This window comes from Andrena cerasifolii, chromosome 5 (assembly GCF_050908995.1).
Source record: "Andrena cerasifolii isolate SP2316 chromosome 5, iyAndCera1_principal, whole genome shotgun sequence".
Lineage (NCBI taxonomy): Eukaryota > Metazoa > Arthropoda > Insecta > Hymenoptera > Andrenidae > Andrena > Andrena cerasifolii.
In genome coordinates, this window is record NC_135122.1 from 6,673,792 (window position 1) to 6,701,744 (window position 27,953).

At 50.5% G+C, this 27,953-nt stretch overlaps 2 protein-coding genes across 3 annotated transcripts in view; both read right to left on the reverse strand.

Annotated features, from left to right (window-relative positions):
• The window catches only part of LOC143368733 (uncharacterized), a 26,759-nt gene extending 13,829 nt beyond the window's left edge, over positions 1–12,930 (reverse strand). The window contains exons 1-3 of one of the 2 annotated variants that reach the window (XM_076811762.1): positions 8,859–12,930; positions 4,954–5,088; positions 1,004–1,268 (exon numbers count right to left, since the gene is read on the reverse strand). In XM_076811762.1, the coding sequence (XP_076667877.1) occupies positions 1,004–1,268; positions 4,954–5,088; positions 8,859–10,082 (1,624 nt within the window). In that variant the 5' untranslated portion in view covers positions 10,083–12,930. The remainder of the gene's footprint in view (positions 1–1,003; positions 1,269–4,953; positions 5,089–8,858) is intronic. The other variant, XM_076811761.1, reaches the window with a different exon arrangement.
• Positions 8,859–27,631, reverse strand: LOC143368746 (uncharacterized). Its single transcript, XM_076811787.1, has 7 exons — positions 27,476–27,631; positions 25,894–26,744; positions 25,695–25,808; positions 25,531–25,620; positions 25,391–25,438; positions 12,944–13,586; positions 8,859–8,968 (listed from the first exon to the last, which is right to left on the reverse strand). The coding sequence occupies exons 3-6, from the start codon at positions 25,777–25,779 to the stop codon at positions 13,354–13,356; spliced, it is 456 nt and encodes a 151-aa protein (XP_076667902.1). The 5' UTR covers positions 25,780–25,808; positions 25,894–26,744; positions 27,476–27,631; the 3' UTR covers positions 8,859–8,968; positions 12,944–13,353.
• Positions 27,632–27,953: the final 322 nt, after the last annotated feature.

The following is a 27,953-nucleotide window of genomic DNA, read 5'->3' on the forward strand; positions in this document are numbered from 1 at the left end:
TAATCTAATAGCTTAATCGCCCGAAGCTCGGAACTTTACCGTCGTTTTGGTGCTTCGAGGGATTTTCACAGCAGGGGAGCCCGGGGCTAGTTAACTAACGAGGCTAGTTGACTAATTCCCTTTAATTGTTGTATTATGTTATAAATTATGCTGCGATTCGCGACATTGAAGCATATGAATGACCAGCTTGCCATTTAATGTGTCACCGTGACAAAAACTTGCGTGTTCTATCAGTGAGAATGAAAAATCTAAAAAGGTCGGCGGGAAGTAAATATTTCTGTTTTGACTATTTATGAATTTTTGTCCACGTATTGCTTGATGTTTTTTTTCATGAATATTTTGTGGAAACGTGAAATATTGACTATAATTTAGGGTATTTTATTTTATCCGGTGAGTGGAGGTTTTGTACGTACGACCCTTAACATGTTGACAATGTCGGACGGGGTTACTTGACGAAGCATAAGAATACCGCTAAAAATTGCACTTTTTATCCTTAAGATGCAGTCGAGGCAAAGAGTTTAGCTGCTCAAATCCACTTCCCGCCTCCGCCTGACTAGGTATAATCCCTTAAAACTGAAAAGTAAATGTCAAGTCAACTAACCCCATCATATTTGTCAACTAACCCCACAGCCGAGGTTTGTTGACTTATTCGTCTCACTACTCTAAATATAATAAAAACTACGACCTAGACACAATTAAAGCAATTTTAAAAATTAAGCCCGTATACCTAATGAAATTTGTAAACTTTTGGTGTGCAACAAGTGAACAAAATGCCAATGGTCTATTTCTAAAAATTAGAAACGTTAAAAATTATTCAACTAGCCCCGGTCTCCCCTAATCCCCTTCGGCGATGAAGCAATACGACAGCTCGAACAGACAATAGCGGTATCATCGCTGCGAGGAATATAGGGAGGTACTTGAGACGTAGGTACCGTAGTGGTGTGCGGATTCAGATCCTGAAGATTCTGGTGCGCAGAATTCATCGCTTAAGCAATGGACGTACCTAGACAGAGGAAGCCCTGATGCAGGAGACCCCTCAGATATTTATGGCACTTGTCGCATTTCTCCAGCATGCTGAAGCTTTGGGACACAAGGGTGTGCGAGTTGCCGGTGACGGTAGCGAAGGTATCGTTGGCCAGGCCGGAGGTGGTCGGCGTGGCCGCGGACGTCGTCTCCTGTAACGAGAACGGCGCCTGTGAAGGCAGACAGAGCTCCTCGATGCAGGCCAGGATCGTCTTCTGGTGGAACTCATCCTTGATGCCCATGTTCTGCGAACAACAATAACGGAGGCGTCACAGCCTGTCACCCGCCAACCAAAACCTCCCTCTTCCCACCCTCTCGCGTCAGGTTTTCGCCGTAAATACATCACCCACCGGTTTCTCAAACTTTACGGGACCCCGTGGCGGGTACGCGAAAAAGAAGCCCGCTAACGACGCTGTACAGTTATGAACTCGCGCGCTCGTAAGCGGTGAAATATAGCGGGCATAAAAGTCGAGGATCGCGGGAGTGATCTCGCGAGAGTGAGCCTGCAAACTCGCGGCGAGCCTCGTCGTTGGAAATCGAAAATCGTCGACCACGACCTCGGCCTGGAAAAGGAGGAGCTAGCAGGGAGGCTTTCGTTTCACGGGGATCCTCGAAATTGTATCTAGCGGCTCGCAGTGGTAGCGCGGTGACGCAACGAGCAGGAACACGAGACCCAGGGAGCTCGTGAAAAGGGTGAACGATGAAGCGATCGTAATTTATACGCGTCGTTATGTCTCCCCGCGACTGACACCTCGTTTTCCCCCGGCGCGGCTGATTCCCGAGTCAACAGGTGTCAGGTACATGTGGCTCGCAGCGGATAAACACCTGCGTACACCAGGCGAGTCAGACAATGAACCGCCGAGTACAAAAGTCGACTGGCACGTCGCTCCGTGGAAACCTACATCGGTCTTTAATCTACACCGATTTCCAAACCTGGCTACTCGTTTCGGTTAGCATCGCTGAGATCCTCGCCGCGGAGTCGAGGATTAAAGCCCGTCAGCCGTTAAAGTCGGATTAACCAGTTGCCGGTGGCTAGAGATGCGCCAGCAGTCGAGATCGGAAAAGATCGGAGCTCGATTCGAGTGGACGTTGCGGAATAAAAGTTAAGATATATCGGGAGGCTGAGATTCCTCGATAATCTGACGATTTGGAATAGGAAGAAGGTTAACTCGCAGTCGCAAATTGCAGGGGTTACGTAAGAAAGGAACGGAGTACATATTGCGGAAGGATCGCGCGGGAAGTGGGGCGAGGGATACTAGGGCGCTAGGGCAAAGGGATCGACGCGCTTCTTCGAGGCGCCCTCGCTTCCGGCAGTGCCTCGGCTGGCGCACATTTTTTCCAAATTATGGTATTCGGGTTCACGCTCGCGCGAGCTATTTTAGCATCCACCGGCTACCATATTTCTCGGGCGCCACGGCGCGCACTGGGCCAAACGCTATTATTAGCGATACGCGCGGCAAAAGTGAAGGATCGGTGGTACAAGGGTGTGCAGAAAGCTGGTAACGAGTTCGGGAGGAATCGCACGTAGCAAATGAAGCGCGCTATCGCGCTCGCCATTCGGAACGTTTCATGAGTCAACACCGAGTACTTTCTCACCCCCGGACAGCGATGGCGAAGATGGCTCTCGGTACCGAGTGTCGTGGAAGACCGGCGACCGACCATCTTGCACACCCAGTGTACACGAGCCGCCCACGAGCCAGAATGATCAGAAACTTTTCCGCGTTATTGTTCCTTCTCGTCTGTCCCGGGCCAGACAATCGGCGGAGAGGGAGAAGCGCGTCGCTTCGACGGCAAAAAAGGTCGGGGAGAATAATTGGCCAGCCCTTAAGGAGGTAAGGGAGTATTTCAGCTTCAAAAAATCGATTTTTTTTTACTGATTCTGAATATTTAACCCTCGGTTGTTACATCTACTTTTTTGAACATCGTTGTCACACTGGGTCAATTTGACCCTGCTAATTTTATTTAAAAACTATTTGTTAAATTAAGTCTAAAAAATTCTGAGATAAAATTTGAACATTGTAGAATATATGCCATCGTTGAAAGTTGACATTTAAAGTGTTATTATGCTTTAAAAAGCATTTGAAACAATAAGAATTCCGACAAAAAGTTGTTTGCTTAGAAAATTGCAGGGTCAATTTGACCCAGTGTGAAAACCGAGGGTTAAACAAAATTTCACGAAGAAATTGCAATAATTATAGAAGTTATATTAAAATAAAACAAATTCCCCTACTTTTGACAAGCTTTTGAAATCTGATGTTCCATATTACCTGCCTTTACCCTACATTCTGACAATTTTTTAGTAATTACTCGCAAACATGCCCACAGTAGACTGTGAGAAGCACGACTATAACGATTACTTCGTATCAAAATAATTTAGCATCAAAGAAACTAACGATTTTACGTCCACGACCCCCTTAAAGCTCGCCTGTGCAGAAGAGGATCGCGCGTGCCCCGACCGGAATTTCTGCGACGATCAGCGGGAGCCCGAGATAACGACGCGCACGCGGCAATCTATCAAGCTGCCTGGCCGAGTTAAGTGTTAATTACACGCGGGACGCGAGCCCCTGAAAGTTTTTTTTCGGCAGCCATCAAGGGGGTGAAAGAGATCCGGGGGCGTCGCCGCGAGAGTGACGGTCGTTAAATTGTTACGCTCCGTCGTCTGGAAAGGAAGAGACGCTCGCGTCTTTCCTCGCGATAAAGATAGTACGCCCTTAATTTATTTTCAATACACGCGTCGCGGCCCGCGCGACGGCCGCGAAGGAAGAAGCGTCTACCGCGAGAAGAGATTATCTGGAAGGGAGCTTGCTCGAACGGATCGGTAATTAGGAGTTATCGGTCTGAGCCAGATAAAAGGAGCGTAGCAGGGGAACGACGGCGCGGGTGCGCCGCGATAAATCGATTTTAAATTGCCCTAAGACGCCCGAGGATCGAGAGGCCGCGTCCCCAGCTCCGTCGGCGGCAGGGGGATCGAGCGCACGAAGGACGAGGCGAACGGGAATCGGCCGATTTCTCGTGCCGAAAGGACGCTCCGAGACGATTTACGAGTCGATTAGCATGGTAATACGCGATTTACGCCCGAAGAAGCCTTGGCGGGACGAGTATTTTTATTCTTCTCGTTCGCGGACGGCCCAGCGAGACGCGTCGCGACTAAATTTCTGAAAGATCCTCGCAGGACTCTAGCGGCCGCGCGGCAACGGGACACTATCCTCGTAAGAAAGATAAGGCGAGATGAAAAATAACAGGCAAGCTTCTTCTTATTAAATTCCGTCTCCCGCGTTCGATTGTTATTCCATCGGGCGAGCGCTGATTTATTTAACTGCGGGGGGGAAAGGATACCTGACAAGGCGGGCGGTTCGAGCCCGAAGAGGGAGCTGAAGTGGCCGTGCGACGCGACGCGACGTGTTCGAGTGCTTGGAGATTCCGCGTGCCGGTGCCGACAGATAACGGGAAGAAAATCCTTTCGCGGAGATAGGGCCGAAAGTAGCCGCCAAGTGCTCGCGATAAGCGATGAAAAATTTCGTTGCAGAGAAAGAAATAGGAAGAGAGGGGCAGGGAGGAGAGGAAGAGGGCACGATAAAGCGCCGACTGTGGCGTACAGCGGACGCTACACGGAGGCAATTACAGGGTCAACGGGCCAAGGAAAACGTCGTCCAGATACTCTCGACTCGAGGTCATCGCCTTTGAGTACTAGCCAAAGAATTTTCGATCTCCCACCGCAGCCGATCCCGCTCGCGACCCGTTCCCCCCTCGGCGCCCGAACCAACGAAAAATCGACGGTCGACCGGTCCTCCTTTCGCCTTCGTCGTGGATCTCGCCACGCTTTATCAAGCTTTAAATGCTGCGCGATCTCTTATCGGAGAGAAGGGATTGGTAAGGAGCGACGCAAGGATCATCGCGGTGAAGAAAGATGCGCGCGTAACGCGGACTCACCATGAGCTTCTCGCAGTCCAGGAAAGGCAGATCGCTGCCCTTGATGTCCTTCGACTTGAACACGTCCACGTAGCGGTAGAGATTTAGGGCAGCCATCCATTCGACCACGTTTTGGGATGTCCACTCTGTCAACGGCTGTTGAAAGCATAAGTTACCATCGCAGAGATAGGGATCGCGGTGACGTTTGGGTGCACCGCGAAAACTAGCAATAAACGGCGAAGGCTCTCCCGCACGGTCCACGAGCGAGTGCACGTCGATATGATTAATCGCCGTTTTCGCGGCTGGAAATTGCGTAACGATGACGCGTTCGCCGTTTTAGAGGTTCGCACGCGGATAGAGCCGTGTGTAAACAGAATGAATAACTCCGGGCGACCGACTTCTTTGCTTTCCGACCTACTCCAATTGGTGGACTCGTCCCGGAACATTCCTGGGTAACATCAACGAGCGCTGTTGAGAATGTTTCGTAACCTTGCGAAGGGACCTCCTGTTCCTCCGGTTCCTTATCGCTACGCATCCGACGGGACAATGTAGCTCCGAGGCAAGTAGATTAATCCGTCTCATGGCCAGACACGGCGAGCCCGTGCAGCCACGGCTACTCCTCACCTTTCGTCATCCTTCTGGAGGCCGCGACGTGCATGCCCGGGCCGCCTCAATCACCGCGCTCGGATTCCTGGCGTATCGTTATCCCCCAGATGCGCGGACATGCTTCTCGATTCGGCGGATGCTGCTGGCGGCCGAGCGGCGGCTCGGCGTTGTCCAACACGCGACCAGAAACTCCGATTAGATAGCACCGACACCGTGGAAAGAGGACGAGCCGCGCGTAAGTGTGAGAGCAATGCCGAGCGGTGTATCGCTCGACAAAGCGAAAGCGTAAAAACGAAGGGGAAAAGAAAACGTAACCTTCTCTCGTAACCTTAAGTCTACGATCGTGACGACACCAGCAAGATAAGGGGGCCGTACTCTTTATCGCCTCCTCCGGAGGAAACTCGAGCCGATCTCCCGCGAATATTCGCTCGGATCGTTTCGAAACCAGAGCGCGACGTGGAATTTTCTTCCTACCCTGTCGAGTCGTTCGGCGAATCACGGGAACGTGGAAACCCAACGGCCGTTTAAGCCCGAGGGAACGTGGCAGAGCTCAAACTGCGAATTAGAAACACGTCCGCCAAATGGGATCGAACTTGGATTGTATATTGAATGTTATTGATGTGGCTCGACGATAACATGGAAGACGCAGGAGAATCTTCGCTGATACGAGTTTCAACTGGCTATCTACAAGATGCTTCAGTAATTTTAAAAGATATTCTGAATTATTATACTCCTCAACGGAATAAACTTTAGTATAATCGAGGGATCGTGAACAACAATTTAGCTGAAATTGTGCTAACGAGGATGATATTAATGTGAGGATCTCTCGCAAGAAGGCTACCGGAACACGTACGAGGAATCATAGAGATGCAGTTCCTGCAATGCTGGGCTCGAGGTGCGTCTGACAGCAGACTGTCCGTCTCCCCTTGCTCCCAAGTTGCGTAACCGATCATACCAGCAAGAAGGGTTCGAGACTTTTGTTTCCATAAACAAGGAAGGTGATGCTGATACCAGCATCGCGCACTTAAGAACTCCTTCTTACGTTACAAATATCTATACAAGAATTCTACAACGACCCGATGATTGGATCGAGTCTAATCGCCGTTAACGTCTCTCAAGTCCACGTGGAAAGTCGTAGATAAGTTTTCACCGTCTAATTTGTCGGTGAGAGATAAGGATACACTCAGCCGTGAAGTCCCACGCGCTACTACGGGAATAGATGCTCGATCGAGAGAGATAGCAGGCGTGCGACACGTTTATTTCCCTAAATTTTATGCGGGGCGTCGTTACGCCATCGGGACTCGTAGCAGGTTTTGCTCTGATAACGAAGCCCGTCTAGTGTTTGTGTACAAAGTCATGTTCCGAATAGCTCAGGCGTGTAAAAGGATGCCGGAGAACGCGTGCAGATTTCCATATGCTTGGAAACGCGGGGCGGAAGGAGCGTGCCCGCGGTTTATGTAAATCGGCAAAAACAGTGATAAATTCAGTCGTCGAACCAGTCGGTTCACCTCCGCGGTCGAGTAACAGGAATATACTAAACAATTTTCCGCACAGACGCGTTGTTACCTGGTCGCGTTTCTGTTGTTCTGCATCATAAACTTTGACTTTATTTCCTTCTCCTTTCCTTTCGAAGCGACACCTATCGCAGGACCGCGGAAGGTAAGCTCGACGAGGAGGAAATTAATTCCATCTTGATAGAAATTGATTTACGATCTTTCGGTACCGCTCGAGGAGGGGCGTAAAGCGATTAAGTCATCGCTCCGACCTTGCTCGCGTCGAGGACCAGGCGAAGTCGATGGTGGAAAGCAAAGAACGCCGGCTTCCTAAACGACGCACAGTGGGGAAATTTTGCGAATTTATTGCCAAAACCACAGAAATGAAATTTTCGAATTTGACAAAATTAATGCAAATGTCAATTGAAGAACTATATCCATCTTCGTGGTGAAAACCCGAAAACTTATTTTTAATATATAAAATTCGCCACTTTTACGTTCTGATGTATGAGGAAATAAATTATCCGAAAAACAGCACTTACAAAAATTACGAACGATAAAGATTTTTTTATTATTTACATTTATACACATAAGCCTATGAAATTACATGCCCTTTTTCTTTGTCAGGGCATGCTTCTGCTACAGTGCAGCAGGGCATAGAAGAAGGGTTATCGCTTCTGGTGACAAGCTTTTTAATTTTTTATCGAGAAGTTTTCTTAAATTACTAATTAGTGGATTTGACGATAATAGAAGCCAATTGAAAACATCCTCCATAGTTTTTTCTCTTGAGCATTTTCGAGAAAAAGGTTGTCGGTACTTTTTAATATCCTTATTCCGTGCTTCTTGAGCTTCCTCCGAAAGCTGTACAATTTGTACAAAGCTGTTAAAATTGTATGCACAGTAGTAGGCATCATGTACCAAGGATATAATGCAACAAATAATTTTGCCGTTTCTACAGCACATATTTGAAATTTTTTAACATCTACTGCGTAACCACTTGATATTACTTGTAAAAGAACATGAAATCTATTAATACAAATAATCAACCAGAGGATCAAAGCTGAATGAAATCGTTTAAAAAAGAATAAAAAGGTTTGTAATGTATAACGTGTAAACCAGTCTCGGTCACAGTTATGCCGTATGCTATACAAGACACACTGGATCGTGTTTAAAGAAATGCATATAATTACAAGATTAGCAACTATTAGCAATTAGTAATTGCATTTATAGAATCAAAATAGTTCAACGTAAAAAAGGAATGAAAATCAATTATTTTGAGGACAAAAAGATATCTTACGCACCATCAGGAATTGAATCCATGCCTTGAAATTATTTTCGGAACTTTGGATAATACAATATAAATGTTTGAAGTAACTCGAAAATCTAGATTAATTCTTTGCGATCGTTCTAACCTCACAAGAACATAACTATTTGAGAGTCTACGCGAGCTATGTATTAAAACATTCAACAGCAAAATTGGAGGCATTTGGTGCTAATATTAGTTCTTCAATTGACATTCGCCTTTATTTTGTCGAATTGAAAAATGTATGTGTGTGGTTTTGGCCATAAAATCGCAAAATTTCCCCACTGTGCGACGAGCGTCTCACGAGCTTCACGAGTTACGTGCAAGCAGGTCTTTCTGTCGCCAAAACGTGGCACGTGGAATCAGAAGACTCGTCGGGGCTTTCGAGGGCCACGAAAAGTTAATAGAATCTTTATACTCGAATAACGCGCGCGTGGCGATTGAAGACGGACGGCGAAGCCAGACTGGCTGCGTAGTAGAAACGGAGGAATTCGCGGAGCAGAGAAACGGGCGATGGTACTGACCTTGTCCTTGTCGAAAACCTGGCCCGGTAGCGCGTGACCCTTGCTACTCCACTGGCAGAGGTGCTCCCCGCTGTAGTCCGCGCAGACCATGTGGAAGCACGCATGGCACTCTGCGGAGCATAGAGAACCGCACATGCAACAGCACGTATTAGGGGTGAGTACGGTAACGCGCGTTCCATCGGACGCGGCAGTCAGCTCGGCACCTCCCTTGCCTCCTTTGCCCTTGAAAAGGGTGCGCTGCCCGCTGCCGCTACCACCACCACCACCACCACCACCACCCGAGCCCCCGTGACCGATTGAATTGGAATCCGCGCCGCCCTCTGCCACTCCGCCGCGACTACCGGCGATCTGGTGCTGCAGCTGCAGCCTCGCGTCGCACTCGCACCAGCACACGTACGAATGAAGGGACACGAGCCTCGCGCACGGAGCACTCTCGTTCGATAGCTGTTCCTGTTCTCGGGTCGCCTGTTCGCCGTTCCGCCCCTTGATCTGGGGTTCCGCGTGCCACGGGGACAGCGCGCCCTGCCCCCGCGGCCGTAAGTTCATCAGCAGCTCGAATCTGGCGATCACGTGCTTGACGCTGAGGCTGGCGTTCGTCAGGGAGGCGACATTGCAGCCAGGGTGGATCTGCTGGCCAGCGGCTGACCGTCTGGCCGCGGATAACGCGAGGTTTCCCTTCAGCCTGGTCGATTCTGGGATCAGAGTCTCGTTCGAGTAACTGGCGACGGGGGAGCTGACGCAGCCCGGAGGAGAGATCGCCTGACCGTCGCTGTAGATGCCATTCGCGGTGGCGCCGTTGGGCAGAAAGGTGCGCGTCGGAGGCTGCAGGACCAGCCTCCGCTCCCGACGCGGCTGCAGGCTTGTGACGACGGGAGTTGCCTGCGGCGTGATCGTCGCGGACGAGGTGGACGATGAGGACGTCGAGGCCACCACGGCCGCGGCGCTCGTCGTCCCGGCGCCCTTTCGCAGCATGTAATTGTCCTCGTCGACGGCTAGCAGCGGGGACATGGCCGTGGACTTGGCCTTAACGGTGTCATCGTTCCTCTTGGCCGACGACGCTTTCGTCTTCTCTATCCTGGGCTTGGTCCCGGCGATCTTCTCGCGTTCCTCGCCGCCGACAGGGCTAAGGAGATCGGATATCCTGCTCTGTAAGCCGACCGCGGGCTGCTGCACCTGCGAGCCAGCGGTCGCAGCTGCGGCGGATGCGCTCTTCGCCCGCTTCATCGCTCACGATCATCAAACCTCGCGTCCACGGACCACTAGCCAAGTGGACCACTAGGTCTTGCTCAGCCGAGAGATCTGGTTGCTGCTGCTGCTGTTGCTTTCCGGCGAGTCCTGAGCCGCCCTCGGGCACCGCGAGTCGCCCTTCATCGTCCTCGTCCCCGGCTTCGTCCCCCCCGAGGATAATACGCGCCCACTGTCCAGGCTACGGACCGCTGGGCGGTGATCTCGCGCGACACCGAACGACTCTCGCACGCTAAAAACGTGATCGCTCCGCTGGTCGAGCGTCGCAAGGTCACTCGCGTATCACCGACACCGACACACTCTCCTCTCCACCACCACTTGCGGCCACTTTCTTTCGGCCCGCGGAATGTGGGAATTCGTTCGAGCCGGCCGATGCTTTCAGTCGCTCCGAATCGGCCCTCCTAATCGCCGCATCGTTAATTACCAATCAGCTGTCGCGCAGCGTCCGATGGTTAACTTATCAATCAGGCCTCGATACGTTCCCGAGGAAAAGATTCCATTCGGTGTTTCAGAGAGAGAGAGAGGCAGCGGCGGCCAAGAGCGAGCGAGAGCAGCAGCGAGAGAGAGAGAGAGACATGGTTTGTTAAAATTCAGCGGGAATCCCTCTCCGTCCTTCCTCGAGGCGATCCCAGCGATTCCGTAGCGCGTTTAACTCGATCGAAGTGGAAATAGACGGATAGCAGGGGATCGCCGAGATAAAGAGAGAAGAGAGAAAAAAGAGCGAGAGAAAGAGTCGTTCCCGTGGGTGTGACCTCGTGTAAATTCGTTTTCCATAAATCTCACTCCTACCGCATGCTGCTGCTGTTCCTGTCCCCGGCCCCTCCGCCCTCTCTCTCTCTCTCTCTCTCTCTCTGGCTCTCTCTCTCTCTCTCTCTCTCTCTTTGGCTCTCTCTCTCTGGCTCTCTCGCAGGCTCGTTCCCGTGCGCGCACACACGACCTTTGTATGAACGCCGAGATTCGCCGAGCCTGAACGAAACCGGTTTCGTCGAGCACCGACACCGAACGATTTTCAACGTAGTCCCGCGCGCGGCCCTGTATCCTCCTCCTCGTGGCACATCGACAGGGAGTCGACTCCAAGGTATCCTCCGAAGCGGTTCCCCTCTTCGATTAGATCGGATTTTCACCAATGCGGTCGAACGGGCTGCTCCGGTCGTGCACGCGCTCCGAGAGATCCAACTGATCGATCGATCGATCCCCCGCGACTGAAAGAGACGTGCGCGCACCTCTGGCTTAAACGTTTAAACGTTTCGACGTTTATCCTGCTGGTCGCCGATACGCTCGGCCTTCCGGTGCATCGGGTCGCCGGTAACCTTCGCTCGTGCCGCCGTAGCGCGACGAAATAATCGACTCGTTAAAAAGCAGTTCTCGAGTTACCGTGACGGGATGGCAGGCGAATTTGCCGCCTTGGAAACGTGCTCGCCCGATGTCTCGCGATGTCCACGATAGTCACCGACGTCGCTGGCCGAGTGGGAAAGCCTCTCGCGATAAAATCGACCGATCCGCGGTGGAAAAAGGGGTTCGGGACCGCGTGTACCCGTGCGTGTCCTTCGCGGCGATCGATGAAACCGCACAGATGATCGGTGGTGTTGGGTTCGAAGGATCCGCGCACAGATTATCGATCACGAGACGGGAACGCAGCCGCGATCGCCCTTATCGCGACCACTAGAAATCCGCGACTGGTGCGTCTCCCTCGGTTGCGTTCGCGTTTCTTCCTTCCTCGACGGGTCACTTGGTGGAGACACTTTACCGACGTCGAGTCGGCGGCTCCGCCGGTAAAGCAGACCGGCTGCGCACGGACGACTCTATTTTCTCGTTCCCCCTCTCGCCACGCATGTATCCTTCCCTTTCCACTTGCGCTGGCCAGCGAGCCCTGCCGATACCGAGGCAAAGGGTCTCTCTCCTCGTTCCTCTAGCCTTCTCAGCCACCTCTAGACGGTGTTGCCGTTTCTTTCCATTCTTCTTTGGTTCTGACACCGGCAGCGAAGTGCCCCGGCACACTTGGATCGTACGTTCCCCGGTCACCAGAGTATCCGACGCGGTGGGAGCGCGCTACCAAAACTACTGTCCTCTTGTCCTCTTGTCCTTCCGGTACGCTCTCCGATCGGCCGAGACCGGAACACCGGGTGCATACGTGCCCACTCGGCGAAGCAGCGCACGCACCTCCTGGCCACGGGATGGAAAAGTCCACTGGGCACTGCACTTTTTGCACCGGCGGCCTGCACCACGCGCACACCTGCACACACACGTCACTTTCCGCACATACGTGCACGACACCTCTATCTATCCGTCTATCTCTTTCCCCCCATGCTTATAGTCCCTCTCTATCCTTCCTCTACCGCTGTCGTTCCTTCACTCTTCACGTCCGCACACGCTGTCGCTGTCCCTCTCCACCTATCTCGCTCTATCTCTTGTCCTCCCTCTCCGCGGCCTTCCCTTCTTCCTCCCGCACACTGCCTCGGTCTTCTCACCTTCTCACCTTCTCTTTCCTCTCCTTCTCTCCGCTGGCTGTGCACAGCCGGTCTACATGCCGACTGCCAGCCGTGAGCCAAGTCTCCAACTTCTTTCTCTTTTTCTCTCCCCCCCTCTCTCTCTCTCTCTCTCTTGTCCCCCTCTGTCTGACCCGTACCGTCCTCCTACTACTTCCACTGACTTTATCTTTCACACGGTGTGCAGCACACCGAGAGAACAGTCCCCAGGTTTTCGGCTTTCACTCGTCCAGCCGACGAGAGGCCAGTGTCTTCGATCGCTGAACGCACCCGAAAACGAACACCACTAATTCCGCCCGTGCATCGGAAGCCAGCCAGCCAGCCGGCCGCGTACCGTGTAAACTTGACGTGGACTCACCGGCTCTTCTCTGCCTCTTCCTATACCGCCGGCTTTCCACCTTCGCCGATCATTGCCGAGGCGCAGCAACTTCTCTCCTCGCCAGCGACGCTCCCGCTCAATTCCCCATCGATCCCACGTCGCCGTTGGCTGCGAGCGTCTACGTCTACGTCTACGCGGACGATTTCCTGCCAGAGGGAATATCTTCTCCGGCGGCTCGGCGCACAGCTGACCGGCCGGTCCGCCAAGTTCGGTCAATAGCCATAGCAGTCGCAGCCTGCCGAGGGTTGCTCGTGCTCGACCGTCGGCGCTTCGCCTCGGCCCCTTCCGCCTCCTCTCGGTCGTTTCCGTGGCCTTTACGCGAGCCACCGCCGTGCATAGCGACCGCCGGGCCTCGCGTACCGATCCGAGCTGCTTCGTGGAAATTTCACGTCCATACACCATCCGCGGCTCGGCCGCCGCTAACCTTCTCACGCTTCGAATATCCACCGGCTTCCTTTCGCAAGCCGGCCGCCAGCAGCTTCGAACCGACGCGCTTCATTTTACGTAATCTGCCCGCGAACGACACGGCCGAGCGGGCTTTACCACTATCGAAAATTATACGTATCGCGCGATTGGTGGCAGAGGTTGACGGCTCCAATCGCGTAAACACCAGATAGCCTGAAATTTGCGCACAAGCGACGGCTCGGCTCTTATTCCCGAAATCAATTAACAGTCACCATTACGAATCGCAATCGTCACGCCGACTAGGGATTACTCTTATCTGGGGCCGGCCGCGATAAAGTCTAGCAGAGCAGACGCGCATCCGCGGCCGCCTAAGCGCGATGGAATAAAAGATCGCGGCGTCGAATGGCTGATATAAAAGTCACGCTCCAGCGAGAAGATACCGGCCCGAATGCGACGCTGCTATCGTTCGTGACTAAATCGAGCTGGACCGATCCCCTCGGCGTGGGAGATTATCGCAGCCGAAAAATATACAGTCGATCCCCATTTTAACGATGATCGTTCGTGTCGCGCGTAGATCCTTGGGACGATTCGAAGATCCGGATGGCGGATAGAGGCTCCATTGGTCCCGAACGCGTTAAAGATAAAGCCGGCAATAAAGCGAATCGAGTGGACCGCCTCGAACCCCACCGAAATTCAACGGGCGAAATTTCGTCCGCCGAAAGAAATCATCTCTCCCCGACCACATCGAAGCCCGGCGGGAAAGCGGCAAGGGGGAGGGAACGGAGTCGAAACGCCCCTAGCCCTTTCTTCTCCGTGTGTCGTAAATGTCAATGCTGACGGGGCCAGCGGAATCAGATTTCCTTCTTTACGATCGGCCTTCGCTCGGCCCTCTTATCGCGAGAGCCCTACGCGCGCGATACCGTCGCGTCGAGTGCGTACGCACGTGCTCTCGCGCGCACCAAGGGCCTGCGGTGCTCGAGTCACATGAAAGGGCCGCGCGGACGTACTTGAAAGGGAAGAAAGGGACGTGAAAGTGAAAAGCGACTTTCCAAGGTAACCAGGCGGGAATAGGGGTGGAAAGGTGGAGGTTGGGAGAGGCTGGAGGGAGGGTGGTGGCACGATACAAGGATCCCCGGACGTAGGATGATCGAATCCGGCCACGCATGCGCCCTGCCTTGCTGGGGGGGTGTCCTGTTCAAGGTCACAGGTACCATCGACCACCCCTCCGGCCGACCCTTCGCCCTGTTTCAACGCGGTAAGACCGATCGATTTCCCGCTGGAAAGCCAATTGATGGGACCCTTTCAGGCTTTTCAAGGGGTTCGGATTAAATTGTAGTCGTCCGTCACGCGCTGACAGTATCCGCTGTACTAGCAACAGAATCGCTGTCTCGCAGGGGATTCGCAGCGACGACGACGTGTCTATCCTCTCGTCCAGCTCTGTCGCGACGCGCACTGCGACGGGACGGCGCTGGATCGAGTAGAACGAAGACGCTAATAGACAGCCGGCCCGGGAAGTTACCGGTCCTACGTGCGCATGTAAATACATACGGCGGAATGGAACAGTAGAATCAGACGCGGCGGAACGGGACAGTAGAATCAGACGCGGCGGAACGGGACAGTAGAATCAGACGCGAGTGCGTCTCGACACTCTCGACTCACTGGATTTCCTTGGCACGCTCTGAACGGCCGAGAGGGTGCGATGAAAAATGTAAAGGTTTTACGAGGATTCTTGACTGCCAGGTTAGAGATAGGGTAACTCGAGGTAATATGCCACCGCAGATAATATGCCACTTCTCAATAATTGTTTAAATAATGCGCAGATGGCTTAACATTTGCACTATTCCCATTCAATTTAGTGTAACTGCTAAGACGACAATAGATTTTCGCTTTTACCTTCTTTTATTTTCAGTAAATCCTGGTAAGTTATAAAAGTATCGTCTTGATCAGTGATGGGACTGATACCAATACTGTTGATGATATTCAATCAATTCGATACCAAAGTACTCAATAGGAAATATCGATACGCATCGAAATTTTGTGTACTTGGTATCAATTATCGATACCGATTCTTCTTCAACCGATACCATATCAATACTATACCGAATCATAACCGGTTTGATACTTTCCGAAAGTATCGATATTCGTTTGACACGTTACGAAATTATTGATACTCGTTTGATACGTTACGAAATTATTGATACTCGTTTGATACCTTACGAAATTATCGATACTTTTTTTATACTGTTCGAAATTATCGTTATTTATTTGATAATACTGTGATCAGATGGCAAACCTGGTATGATAACTATTTGATATCTACTTGAAAATAAATCGAAATCGATACTTTCGTACAGGCATGCAGCAGGTATTATATACATATTTTCAAGTAGATATCAAATAGATCTCGACATTTTCAGGAATGTATCAAATAGATCTCAATATTTACGCGTAGGTATCGAACTGGTATCGATATTCTCGTATAGGTATCAAATAGGTATCGATATTTGTGTGTAGGTATCGAACAGGTATCGATGCATTCGCATATGTAAGTATCAAAGAAGCATCGATTCCTCTTGATACCTTTGACTGTGATATGTATCAATACCAGATCGAAATTTGTAGAACGGTATCGATATGTGTCGATACGGTATCAGTCCCATTCCTACTCTTGATCTAATTTCACACTGTAACTAGAATGCAGATTATACATTCGTGTGAACAGTTCTACAAAAAATCAATAGATTATGATAAAGTATGCTAACAAACGAATTTTATAAACTCTCACACATCCATTAAAACTATGTTACACTTTCATATGATTTTATCTTTCTCCCTGTATCTACTTATCCTTGCGAGATATCTTGCTTCAAAGTTAACTGTGGCATACTACCCCGAGTTACCCTGCATATCGCGAGGGCAATCGAACAACGCCGCGAGTTCCTAGATATTCGCCGCCGCGATCGCGGCGAGAAACGCGTTTCCTTTCGGCGCGCACGGAGGTATGCTTTAAATCAGGTCGAAAGAGGCGCGGCACGCTTTTCACGCGCGCTCCCCGCGTTATTAAATATCTCGGTTGCGCGAGCCTTGCTTGATAACTTTCAACTAACCGCTGCTCGAGTGCCGGCCAGTCGCGCACCGTGATCCAAGGAAAATTCTGCCGCTTTCTCCCTGCTGCTTTAGTTTAAAGGGTCCTCGCAATGCTGTTGCGCGGGGGTCGACGAACGACGGAAGCGATCCATGGATCGTCTTGGTCACGCGCGCGCAGACACGCGATAAAAAGGACCCTAACGCTTGGGTCTTGCGATCTCGTCCGCCGACACGCACGGCGATGCAAATAGAGAGAAGGAAGGAGCGTTTAAATGGACATCGAGATAACAATAAGTGCCGGTGTACTTGGCCGACGGAAGGTGGACGGTATCGGTTATTCGGGAGCGCTCGGCGAATGGTTATCGCGCGATAGGGAGGATTTTTTATTGAAGGTAAATATGCGAGAGTGTCGGCACTCGTTCGCGACGAGCACTTGACTTTTTCCCGCGGCGATAGACGGGGCAAGGCTCGGTTCAGCGCCGTGCACCGCCCCGTGCGAGGGATGGAAAGGAAAAAAAAACGAGTCCCGTCGCGGTTATAAAATCGGCCTGGTGTCGCCGCTCGTATAACGCAGCGCTCCCCCTTTTGCTTCCGTCAATGTTTAAATACGACAACGTGACGAAGACACGGTCGGGTGCGCCCGTATAATACGAGCCAGCTCGTTTTTATTCCGCTCTTTGCCGGCGATACTTTCGTGCGTCTCGCGGCCGTGCGCGCCTATCAAAAGGACTGACGTGCAAATTAATTCCCGTCCCGAGTGCGCGACCGCGCTCGCTCCAACACACCCGGAGAAGCGACCGATCGACGGCCGCTACCGTCCACTCTACCGGCGACGAACAGTGGGGGCTTACGTAACCGCGTAAATGAATTCGTAAAGATCCGCGTGCCGCTGTCGGGACGATTTTCTCCCCGCTAGGCGCGCCCGCGTGGGAAATTCGGAACAGAGATACCTTTAAATATGATTCAGTCCGGGAGAATAGAGAGATCCCCTGCCTCCGTCGCTCGATCTCGATCGGTGGAACCGCGAGCAATGACACAGGGACACGGCGTAGGCGGAGGATTCTCGGTAATGAGACTAGTTACAGCGGAGCGTTACGCAATCGGCGAAATTGCGGGTGCGTCGACGGTGATAATTAGCGGCCGATGTAATCGAAGAGCGGAAAATCGCCGGGATGGAATCGCGTGGCGTCGTCGAACAGTACGGCACGTAATGGACAAAAATCATAATAATCAACGTTCAATTTTCATCTATTTAAAATATAGGGTAAAGGTACCAGTAGTTGACAGCTTTTCAGAAAAACGTGAAAAATAAGGTTTTTAGAAGTGCAACTATCTCTTTTCTGCTACAAACTGCTACACTGAATGTAATTTACCTTTCTTTTAGGGAAATCTATTCGTAATTGCGATTTAGTTGAAGACAAAATCAATAAAATTATCTATTATTTATATGTTTTTTAGAAATGTTTTTTAGTGTTTTGTTAATACTAATATTGCCTCTTATTATTTTACTATATTTTAATATAATTGTCATTATTATTACTATCTTTATGCAACAAAACTTACATAGAACAATTTTTAATATAAAACTGTGAATTATTACCGGATTGTGTTTATTCTTTTATTTTTGTCCCAAGTCCCCATTCAAGTGCCGCACTGTGCGTCGGGGTGGATCGCGACGCGCGAGCTGGCCCGCGATATTCTACGTTCGCGGACTGACTGGGCATTCCTCGCCTCCCTGTGCGCTCTTTTTTCTAGATCAACGAGGCGCAGAGAGGCGGTGGTTTTAATTGAACGAGAAGGATCGTGCGACCGCAACCCCCGATTGCCCGTGGAGCACGTCCCGCTCCGCTCCGGCACCGGCTTCCATCCTTTACCCGGGGAATCCCGAATTTCCCATAGCAACGTGACGGTGCACTCCATTACCCATGACCTCCGCCCTGGGCCTGGGGTGGAGGCCTCTATATCTGCGAATCAATGCAGCTCCATTGCGTGAATCCCGGCTGTGTGTAACGCTCCCCCCGAAACGCGGCCCGCGGCCTAATCGGAAACGGGAATGCATCCGCGACGACACGCGATATCGTGCCCGAGAAAAGAACCGCCGTGCCTGGTCCGATTCCCTTCCTTCCCATCCCCGTCCCTCCGCCCTTCCTCGCCGGTCCGCTATTTGCATGCTGCACGAGAGAGACGCGTCGGGGATCGGTACGGCACGGGAACGCTCCATTATTCCCGAGCGTAATTCGTTTAGACGAGCCGAGGAACTATCCCATTCGATTCCGCGGGGCAACGTGATTCGCGAACGGGGAAACGAGCGCCGCCTGGATTCCGGCGCATCGAGTTATCCGGAGAAATCAGATAACGCTGGCGAGACACTTATTTATACCTCCCCCCTCCCCCCCCCCCCCGGCCAATTTAAATATATTAATTTTTGCGAGCTGCCGCGCGAAGGTCGTCGCAAGAAGATACGTCTACGCTGGCATACTGGCAGCTAGGATTTCTTCGGCTGTCCGTGGCAAAAAGACAGACGGAGGGGTCTCCTCGTTCTACACGCGACTTCCGCGACTCACTGGAACACACCGCCTGAATAACTCCGGGCCGGGGCAATACACAAATATTCGGCTCATAAATATGTATGGCGCCGTAAATCGGTTATGCGCCAGGATCCCTGGAAGCGTACGAAAAATCGGAACAAAGGAATGATGAATGAATCTCTTCGAGCTGAGACCGACGGAGGCGTACGCGAAGAAAGAGAGAAGGCGGGCGGGCGGGCGGGCGCTCGAGAGCGATCGAAACTTATGTATGCGCGCGGGCCGTTGCACGAGGTTTATTAAAAGCGACCGGGCAACGTGTCTCTCCTCCATCCATCAATTTCCGTGAGCTAGCGTGCAGAAGAGCCCGGCCGATTCGAAGAAGAAATCGAGAGCGACGGTGGATGGAAGGACCATCCTTGGTCGAGTAAAAGTAACCTGGTGGAAAACAGGCGAGCGGATCTAGGAGTCCTGGAAGAATTGCCGAACCTCGTTCGCGCAGCGCTCCTTTCTCTCGCACGCGAAATTCCAGCTCCGAAAGAGGAAAAAAGACGGCAACGCGCGGACTGCACGGTTGGAAAACTGCGACGTGGACGGGGGAGGAAACGCGAGGAATTATTTAGGGGGCCGCTGGAAGTCCGGTCGAAAGAAGAAATCTCCCGTTTGAGCGCGGGAGCCTCGCGCATGAAGGAAACGAGCGGCTGCGAAATTCAAGGTGGAAAAGAAGCGTAAGGACGGCGGCGGACAGAGGCTAAACGCCGGCACGAGCGAGAAGCCGCACCGAAAGAGGGAACTCGCTCGCTCGAGGTAGACGAGTTAATTTTAGTTTAATCGACCGACCTGATATGAAGAGCTCGCGTACGAGAGCCGGTGCACATACGTGAGTAGGCATACGTAGGTGCGCTCTCGAGAGAGTCGAGCTACGGCTCTACACTCCGCGCTCTACACACGCGGAAGGACTCGCGTTATGGGCCGCTGGCTTACGTGTAACATCGGCAACCGTCGCTTTTCTCCACGGCGGAATTCACTTCCGAGTTTCCCGACCCCTCGCCGCCGCGTCACCGTCTCCAGGACGCGGGGTTCTCGGAATCTACCGGGAATCTACCGGGAATCAAGGACTCTACGTGACTCGATGCTCCTCCGCGTAAGTAATACCCCTTCCTGCTCGAGGGTTCCGCGTACCGTTCGCCTGAAGTAGAGAGGACGAGAGGTTTATCAGGAAACAATGGCAATTTGTTAGGCGTCGGTGAGATGAAAGAACGAGCCGAGAGAAAGGCAAACTTCTCAGCCGAGAAGGAAGTTTACTGGGAAGTCCCTGCGCTCCTCCGCTGATTGTGAGACACTCTGGGCGTTCGCTCTTTGGCGTCGTTACGTTTACGAAGACTGCGAGAGTTCGTTTGGAAAACTGTCCCCCGCCCGAGCCACTGGCACGCACTCCAGCGTGATTTAACCAGACGATGCACGTGTACCAGCGGCCTAGCAGAGGCTTCCGTTTAACAGCCAAAGTGCGTACGGCTGGGCCGTGTAAATGGGACGGGCGCGGAGGGGTTTCGAGGTCGTTCGGATCGAAATCATTCAATTAAGGTCACAGGCTACGGGGCAGCCATCGGGCCCAGCGTCGGGAGGCTAACGCAGAAAAGACGCTTTCCCATGTTCCATCCGACCTTCCCCCGTGTCTATCGTCAACCGACTTTATTACAGTTCGTCGATCTTCTCGAGCGACGCCTGCACTCGCCGAGCGACGGAGTGCTCGAGGACGCCGGACTGGCTCGGTTCGACGAACACTTATCTGTGCCCCGACTCTGATCCGTCATCCCGTGCAAACCGACGAATTGGATTCCTTCGAAATCTCGGTGCGCCACTTGTGCGATGCGCCTCTGTCTGCTGATAAATTTGGACGAGACAGGGGGCAAGGTCCAAGTGCGCTACGAAACGCGGGAGTGACGAAGCGTTTAGGTTCGCCGGCGTCGCGGCGCTATCAAAAGTGCATCGCACCTAGTGTTCCTTCTCGAGAAATTTTATAATTGCTTATTTCTTATTTCTCGAGAAACACCATAATTTCTCGAGAAACTTGAGTCTAGGAGAAATATTATAAATCTCATTTATTTTCGTAAATGAATGTATTACTAGTTAATCGCGAACGTATAAACACATCTACCATTTATAATACATCTTACTAATAACATTAGAACCTATATGAATTCCAATAGAAAATCACAGTACAGAAGATTCGATATTATTAACAGCTGAAGGAGCTCTTAAATTCTTATTTAAAATTTTAGAAAAATTGTATACTGAATTGAGTAGCTAATGAGTTTCTTGTGGCTAATAAAGAAGAAATATAGAAAAGAGGGGATGAGACTATTGTATCCCGTATAAAATTTTTGCATCATCCAGAATTTCTTCCAAAACGGTCAAAAGACGCATTTTTTATATATATATAACGTCAAACTATAAAAGTGACAGATTTTGCCACAAAAAAGAAACAGATTCGCTGAAGCTACATTAGACGCATTGTGCTATTTAAAAATAAATATTAAAACCAAAAAGTAATGTTTCGCTTTGTACAAATGTATTAAATAAATAAATTTACCAATTATATTTAATATCTATTTTTTCATCTACACAAGTTTTGTATAAATTAGACAGGAATAATCATTTAGTTAAAGTTTTCGTGTGCTTTTCATAAATATTATCAACATTATTCCAAAAATTAATTTTTTGCAATATATTTTTCAATTTCTCGAGAATTTTCGATATTTCTCAGGAAATATATGATCTCATTTCTGATTTCTCGAGAAACAAAAAATATGTAGAAACCAGGAACACTAATCGCACCCTAGGTGCACCGCGAAACGATGCGACCGAAGCTACCAGCTAAGAAGCACGGAAGCTAATGCTCGGTCGGCCGATAAGAATGTGCCGTGCGTTCGCTGGGAGACGAATCGAATACTAATCAGAGGAGGCGGAGGGAAGGTCGGAGCACCTAGCGAACAACGAGCCGTAGACGTTACCGCTCGGGTTCGAGCGCGGATCCGCAAGAGCGAAGCTTCCGCGACGGCGCCGGAAACGGGCGAGGAAAAGATTCTTTCCCTCGTCTATCGATGAGCCTCTGAAGAGAGAGAGAGAGAGAGAGAGAGAGAGCGTGTACACCGCGGCTGGCTGTCGCTCGACGTGGCTAAAAAGTGGAAAACCTCGTGCATCTGCCTCGCCGAGGAGGGAGGAGGAGCAGCGAGGCACAGGGGAAGCCGGAAATCGAGGAAAAAAGGGGGGAAAGCGGCGGAAGGGCGAAGCGCTTGCGCGACGAGCTCGTTTCCATGGCTTCGCTCGTTCGTTTCACGTAGCAACAGGAGGACTTTTGACCCCGTTCGATTGTCCTTCGAAACAACTCGGTGCCTCATCGTTTTCTCCCGTTTTGTCGGCCGAGAGAGGTGAAACGCGTCGTTGAACCGCACTTAGGCGTCACTCTCCTTTAACGTCTCACGCTCGTGCCGGTCTTCCACTAGCCACTCCGCCCGCCGACGGTCCTCTCTCTCTCTCTCTCTCTCTCTCTCTCTCTCTCTCTCTGTCTCTCTCGTGTCTCGCCTCTACGAATTCGAGGCCCGCTTCCAAGGGAGACATTACCCGCGGGCTTGCAAGCTCCTCGGGTCCCCTTCCGCGATGGGGCAGGCCCTAGGGTCGGATGAATTTCGAAAGCGACGATTACGAGTGACGCACGAGTTTAATTTTACGGAGCGGATCGATCCGCGAAGAAAACCGCGGTGCCTAAATCGCGGACGAGCCGCGAGGAAATATAAGAATGGTCGTCGAACGCTTGCGCCATCGCGAGATCTCTGCCGGCGATAGCGGGGAAGAAAAGGCGCGATTTCAATTTCTCCCACGGATTAATTTGCCACTCGTTTTCTCGCGCAAAATCCGCAGAATCCCGCCGAGGAGTTTCCCACGGAGGCGGATTACAGCCCGCGGAGCACGCGATCGCCGGCCCGCGTCAACGAAATTCCGTTTCGCGCCGAGGAAGGAACGGAGAATCAAAAGCTACCAACTTCTTTGACATCGCGGTTTCGAGAGGAGCGCGCGCCTTTTCAACCAAGGGGAATAAAAGTCGACGATTCGTTTGAAGAAGAAGAGGAATATCTCCGCGAGATGAATAGCATCGTCTACAGTCCTCTTTTTTAGACCATACGAGAATACACTTCAACGCGACTCTTTCAACCTGCTTCTTTACTGTCTGCGTTCTTTTTTTCCCCCTGCGCTTAGTAGCTGCCATAAATACGCGACCGCAGAGACTTTCACTCCTGTTTCCTTTTTGTATCAAATTAACGAGGTTATACCTCAAGATGATCGTCCACTTTCGTCTTCCCGAGATCCGCTGATTTTTTTCTTTTTTTACAGTGGATTATTTAATATCTGCCTCTACCTGTCGTTCCAGCAAAATAAACAAAAATCCATGTAAAAAGAATGGAAGACGCGAAGATCGTTCTGCTCCGCGTCTAAAAAAACTGTTTGAATAAGAGAAGGGATGCCCTGTAAAGACGTGCCCCATTTGCATAACGAAACGTGCGAGTAGTGGAGCGTTCGTACACCAAAGCATTCGGGTAACGAGCATATACCACGGACTCGAGCAACGGGCAAGAGAAAGATGAAGGAAATACACCCAGTTTCAGAGAGGCCGATCGCCCTGGATGAAGATTGAAGCAGGATTCAGGGCGATCGTATTCACGGGCCAGCAATCGGCTGGGCCGAATCAGAACCGCGAGGAAGTGTATCGGGTCGGGCGTAGGTCATGGAATGGTGCGGGTCCGAAAGCGTGTCTTAGGGACAAAGAGAACCCGTTCCCAGCGTGCCGCGAGGCTCGCGCTCCTTTTTCTTTTCGTCCGGCCACTATGACAGGGGAATCATCGATTCCATCGCGACGCGAAACACGGTCACGTACGCGTGCTGTTCCAAACGGCATCGTTAGACGTCCCCCAGCGTAATCGAACGCACCGATTTTCAAGGATTACAAGCGGGGGACCTCGTTGGCTCGCGCCGACCACCGCGCCGCAAGTAAAACGCTCGCCTAGCACCGTGCAGAACGATCGTTACTGCACGTAAGCGATGTTACATCAACCGTATCGCGTATATCTGCCTCGAATTCGAAAAAGCGCCGGGGCTACGTGACCGACGCGCCGACAACGGCGAGTTTCCCTTTTCCCGAGCGTAAAATCCAATGAAACGTGGGTAATTTCGTTTGCACAGTTGCCGGGTGTACGATATCTGACCCAACACACGGATATACACCGAAGAACAGTTCCTGCTACCTCTGCCCGCTAATTCTGTATCTTCCACGTATTTAGACGAGCCGCGGCTATATCCGGCATACGCTCGCCGAACATCCGCGAATTATCATGGACAGGCCGGACTTATCGCGGGACGATTACTCTTAGAGGCTCGCTGATGTCGCACGGCTCGATGGTGACGAGCATTCGCATCAGAAAGAATCGAAAGGAACGCCACGGTTCCCGATGCCGACCAACGGAGGAAGAATAAACTTCCTCCCGGGATACGAATGACACAATAACGCTCGAAGACAATAATCGACCGAATTGGGGGAGCCAATAGACGTAGAGTCGTTCTCGCGAAGGTCGAGTCTTAACGAACTGCTCTTTCATTTTACCGATAAAAGAGGCTTCCACACTCGAATCGCATAGAGATTTCACTGAAGAGAAACACCTTGGAGAGATTGGGCGTTTAACGAGTCCCCGAGTAATGGAATCGAAACTGAACGGGCGCTCTAAAAATCCTGCGAATTTAACGGAGACGGTGGCAACGTTCGTGGAGAGTAGATACGTTCCTGGGTCGTACGATGGCAAAGCCTCGGTGGTGGGGAGCAAGAGGGACAGGAGAGGGTTGTGGAGTTTCAGAAAAGAAACTGCCGAGTGCCGGCCGAGCTAGAAGCGAGCGAGAGGTAAGGTGAAGGGGGGGACACGATAGCACGCCACTTGAAATCACCGGGATGCATGTGTTACTATGCTACAGTGTCGCCCTCGACGGTGATCCAGGGAACGAGGATGCACCGCGCTTTATCAGGACGCACGATTTACCTTCGAAGAGGGCGACCATATCTGAACCAATTTTTTTTACGCGGTCGGTACAAACTTCCCGCCTTCCAATACGAACGGCGTACCGTTCGAGACATCGATCGCTTCGATACGGTTTCGATGCTATTGGAACTATCGGTACATAGTTAGAAATGGTGGCTCGGGCACGGTTCGAATCGCGGCGTTTTTTAATGTTTCGTGTTTGCGAGGGCGAGTTTCTAAGGATCTACGTACGATACGAACGATAATCACGTAAGACATCTTGAAATACATAATTTGTAACGGCAACTTAATCGACATCAGCGAATATGTATCAACCACTCACCTTTGCATTTGACCCCCACTTTTCCGGTGCCCCAAACATAATCTTCACCTGCAACAAGAAATGTTCGAAAAAGTATTACGCTTAGTCGAAGCGATCTTACATCGTAAAAACCGCGCGTGACTTCGTAACGAGATACTTACAGTGTTTACAAAGTATAGGGGTTACAAAATATACATCTACCAGGGCATGACTATTCCTGGGTTTCGTGCTTGTTGAATCGGGTACAAATACTGTAACAAGAAATGGTGAATCAGCAGTGGTACTCTATGCCGCGCTTTAGCAGTAGCTCCGAATCATTACATACCGTATGGCCCATTGCTGAGGGTTACGTAAGACGACTCGTCTTCGTTGTGAGTGTCTAAGTACGGTGATAAGTTTCCTCTCAGCATTAGGAATTCCTCGCGTGTACCTTTAACGTCTGAAAGAAAAAAGCGATCGGTTTGAATTTCGCATCCTTGAAAACGAGATGCCTGAATAATTAAGCGGGGAAGAGAAGTCTATACCGGTACAAAGTCTTCTTCTTAGTTCTCCTGCCACTCGTACAAGCAAGAGCACCGTTTCTCCTTCCTCTCAAATAGTGTTATCCGAAGTTCATTAAAGAACCGTCGCATTAACATTCTCCATGGAAAAATATATTAGAGTGAATTCGTTTCTCAGTCGTACATGGTACGTAAACATGGGTAATCTTGCACAACGCTATAATCACAGAACATAATCCCTCCTGAGCATTGCGCATCCATTCCACGGGCTTAGAACATCTTCCACTTCGCTTCGCATCTGGCCACTGATCGTGTCAGAACGAATCCTTATTCGGTATTCGACGTACGCTATTCAAGAGCGAGCGCAGTTGCTTGAGCATCGTTTACAAAACTGACCTTTTTTTTTTACCAAAGATAGAGAAACGCTATATAGGTATTATATTCTTTCTCCGAACTAATTTGATTCTCCTGCTGATTACGTCAAACGGCACCACAATTATCAAAAACTTACAGTAATTCTCGGTTAAGGCTACTTGCGTGTATACATAGAATTATGTTTAAAAAATCTTGCTCGGTAAATATATATAAACTTTTATATATATATATACATGTATAAAGCAATGTACATGATGACGAACTATGATGATCCTTCGAGTGTCAGCTTCTCTGAGCACACAAAATCATTCAAAGTAACTTGATATGAACACAATGATAACTAGCACGTGCACGACAATGTGATGCATTATGATTTTATCATTCTTTGCTTGTATCTCTTTCGCGGAGATCCACTGCTCGGATGTACCTCTTTTTTTCTTTGGATATTCACTTCACGCCGTTTCATATCCACGATCGCCTTCTATAGCGTAATGCAATTCCTGTAACAAATGAGAACGAGCTTTTTATTTATACCGATCCATTAGCCCATGACCACTTCAGACGAATCACTTATCATTAAACTATCCAGTGGTTCTCGAATGAACTTTAATTTCCCTTAATGAATGCCTCGTATGCTTTGGCCCTAAAGGCACATTGAATCTCTGCATAATATAGAGTGTATTACATAAAAAAGACTATGGTAGATTATTAAAAAGATGAATAACTAATAGAGGGCTATTTATAGCATTTTGTGCTACTCTCAGCGAGGGAAAAGGAATGGGAAAGGGTGTATCGTGCGCGTATTCCCAAGCAGTGACGCGGCTCCGAATTATTGCGATTTTAGGATATTTTTATTATTCTCTCTCACCGTGGTACATACTCACGATTATCGCGGCAGTTAGTGCCGATCACATGGCGACTTTATGAGTGTAGAAAAATTATATACTGCACGCCTTCGATGAATTGCAAAGCGAAGTTTACACGCGCGTCGAGTAAATAATGGGCGAAAGCCACGGTGCTTAATGACGCGGAACGTTCACTTCTGCATTATAGGTGGGCCTGTCTCTCGCACATCGGGAAACGCAACGCCCATAAGTGATCCAGGGAAGATTAGGCTTCCTACGGGCGAGAAACTCAACGTCTCGGAGCGATCGGAGGGGATGCGGATGATGAGGAGCGAGAGTTGACAATTCGTGGTTCACGGGAGCCGACTGAACGTGGAGAATAGTACCTTCGCGTTTCGGCACATCGGATCCTCGACCTTTCGGGCTTCGCGTGCCGACCGAACGACAGTAAATCTTGAAAAGGCGAAATGGTAAGTGACAAAGAATTGTTTCTCTTGGTCGCGACACGAACCAACACGGTTAGGCCAGCCTAAGCAGCTGAGGGCGCTGCAATTAGCCATCGCTTATGCTTTATCATGATAAGAAACCTACATTTTAAAATTCATTCTCGCTTTTCTTTGTCCTATTCGCGTCGAAGCATATCAGACTTCTTTCTGGAAAATTTCGATAAGATTTCACTGATCTGTATATACTACTGGATAGTGAACGAGGATAGGCGGCTTGTGCCGAATAGAAGCCATTTTGATACGAGGAAGATTCTCAAGTGTGACGTCACACAGCGACGCGAAGCAGACGCGAATAAGTAGTGGTCGTGAAGGGTGCAAACCAAAGCAAACAAGAATTAACTACTTGTAAAAATTAATA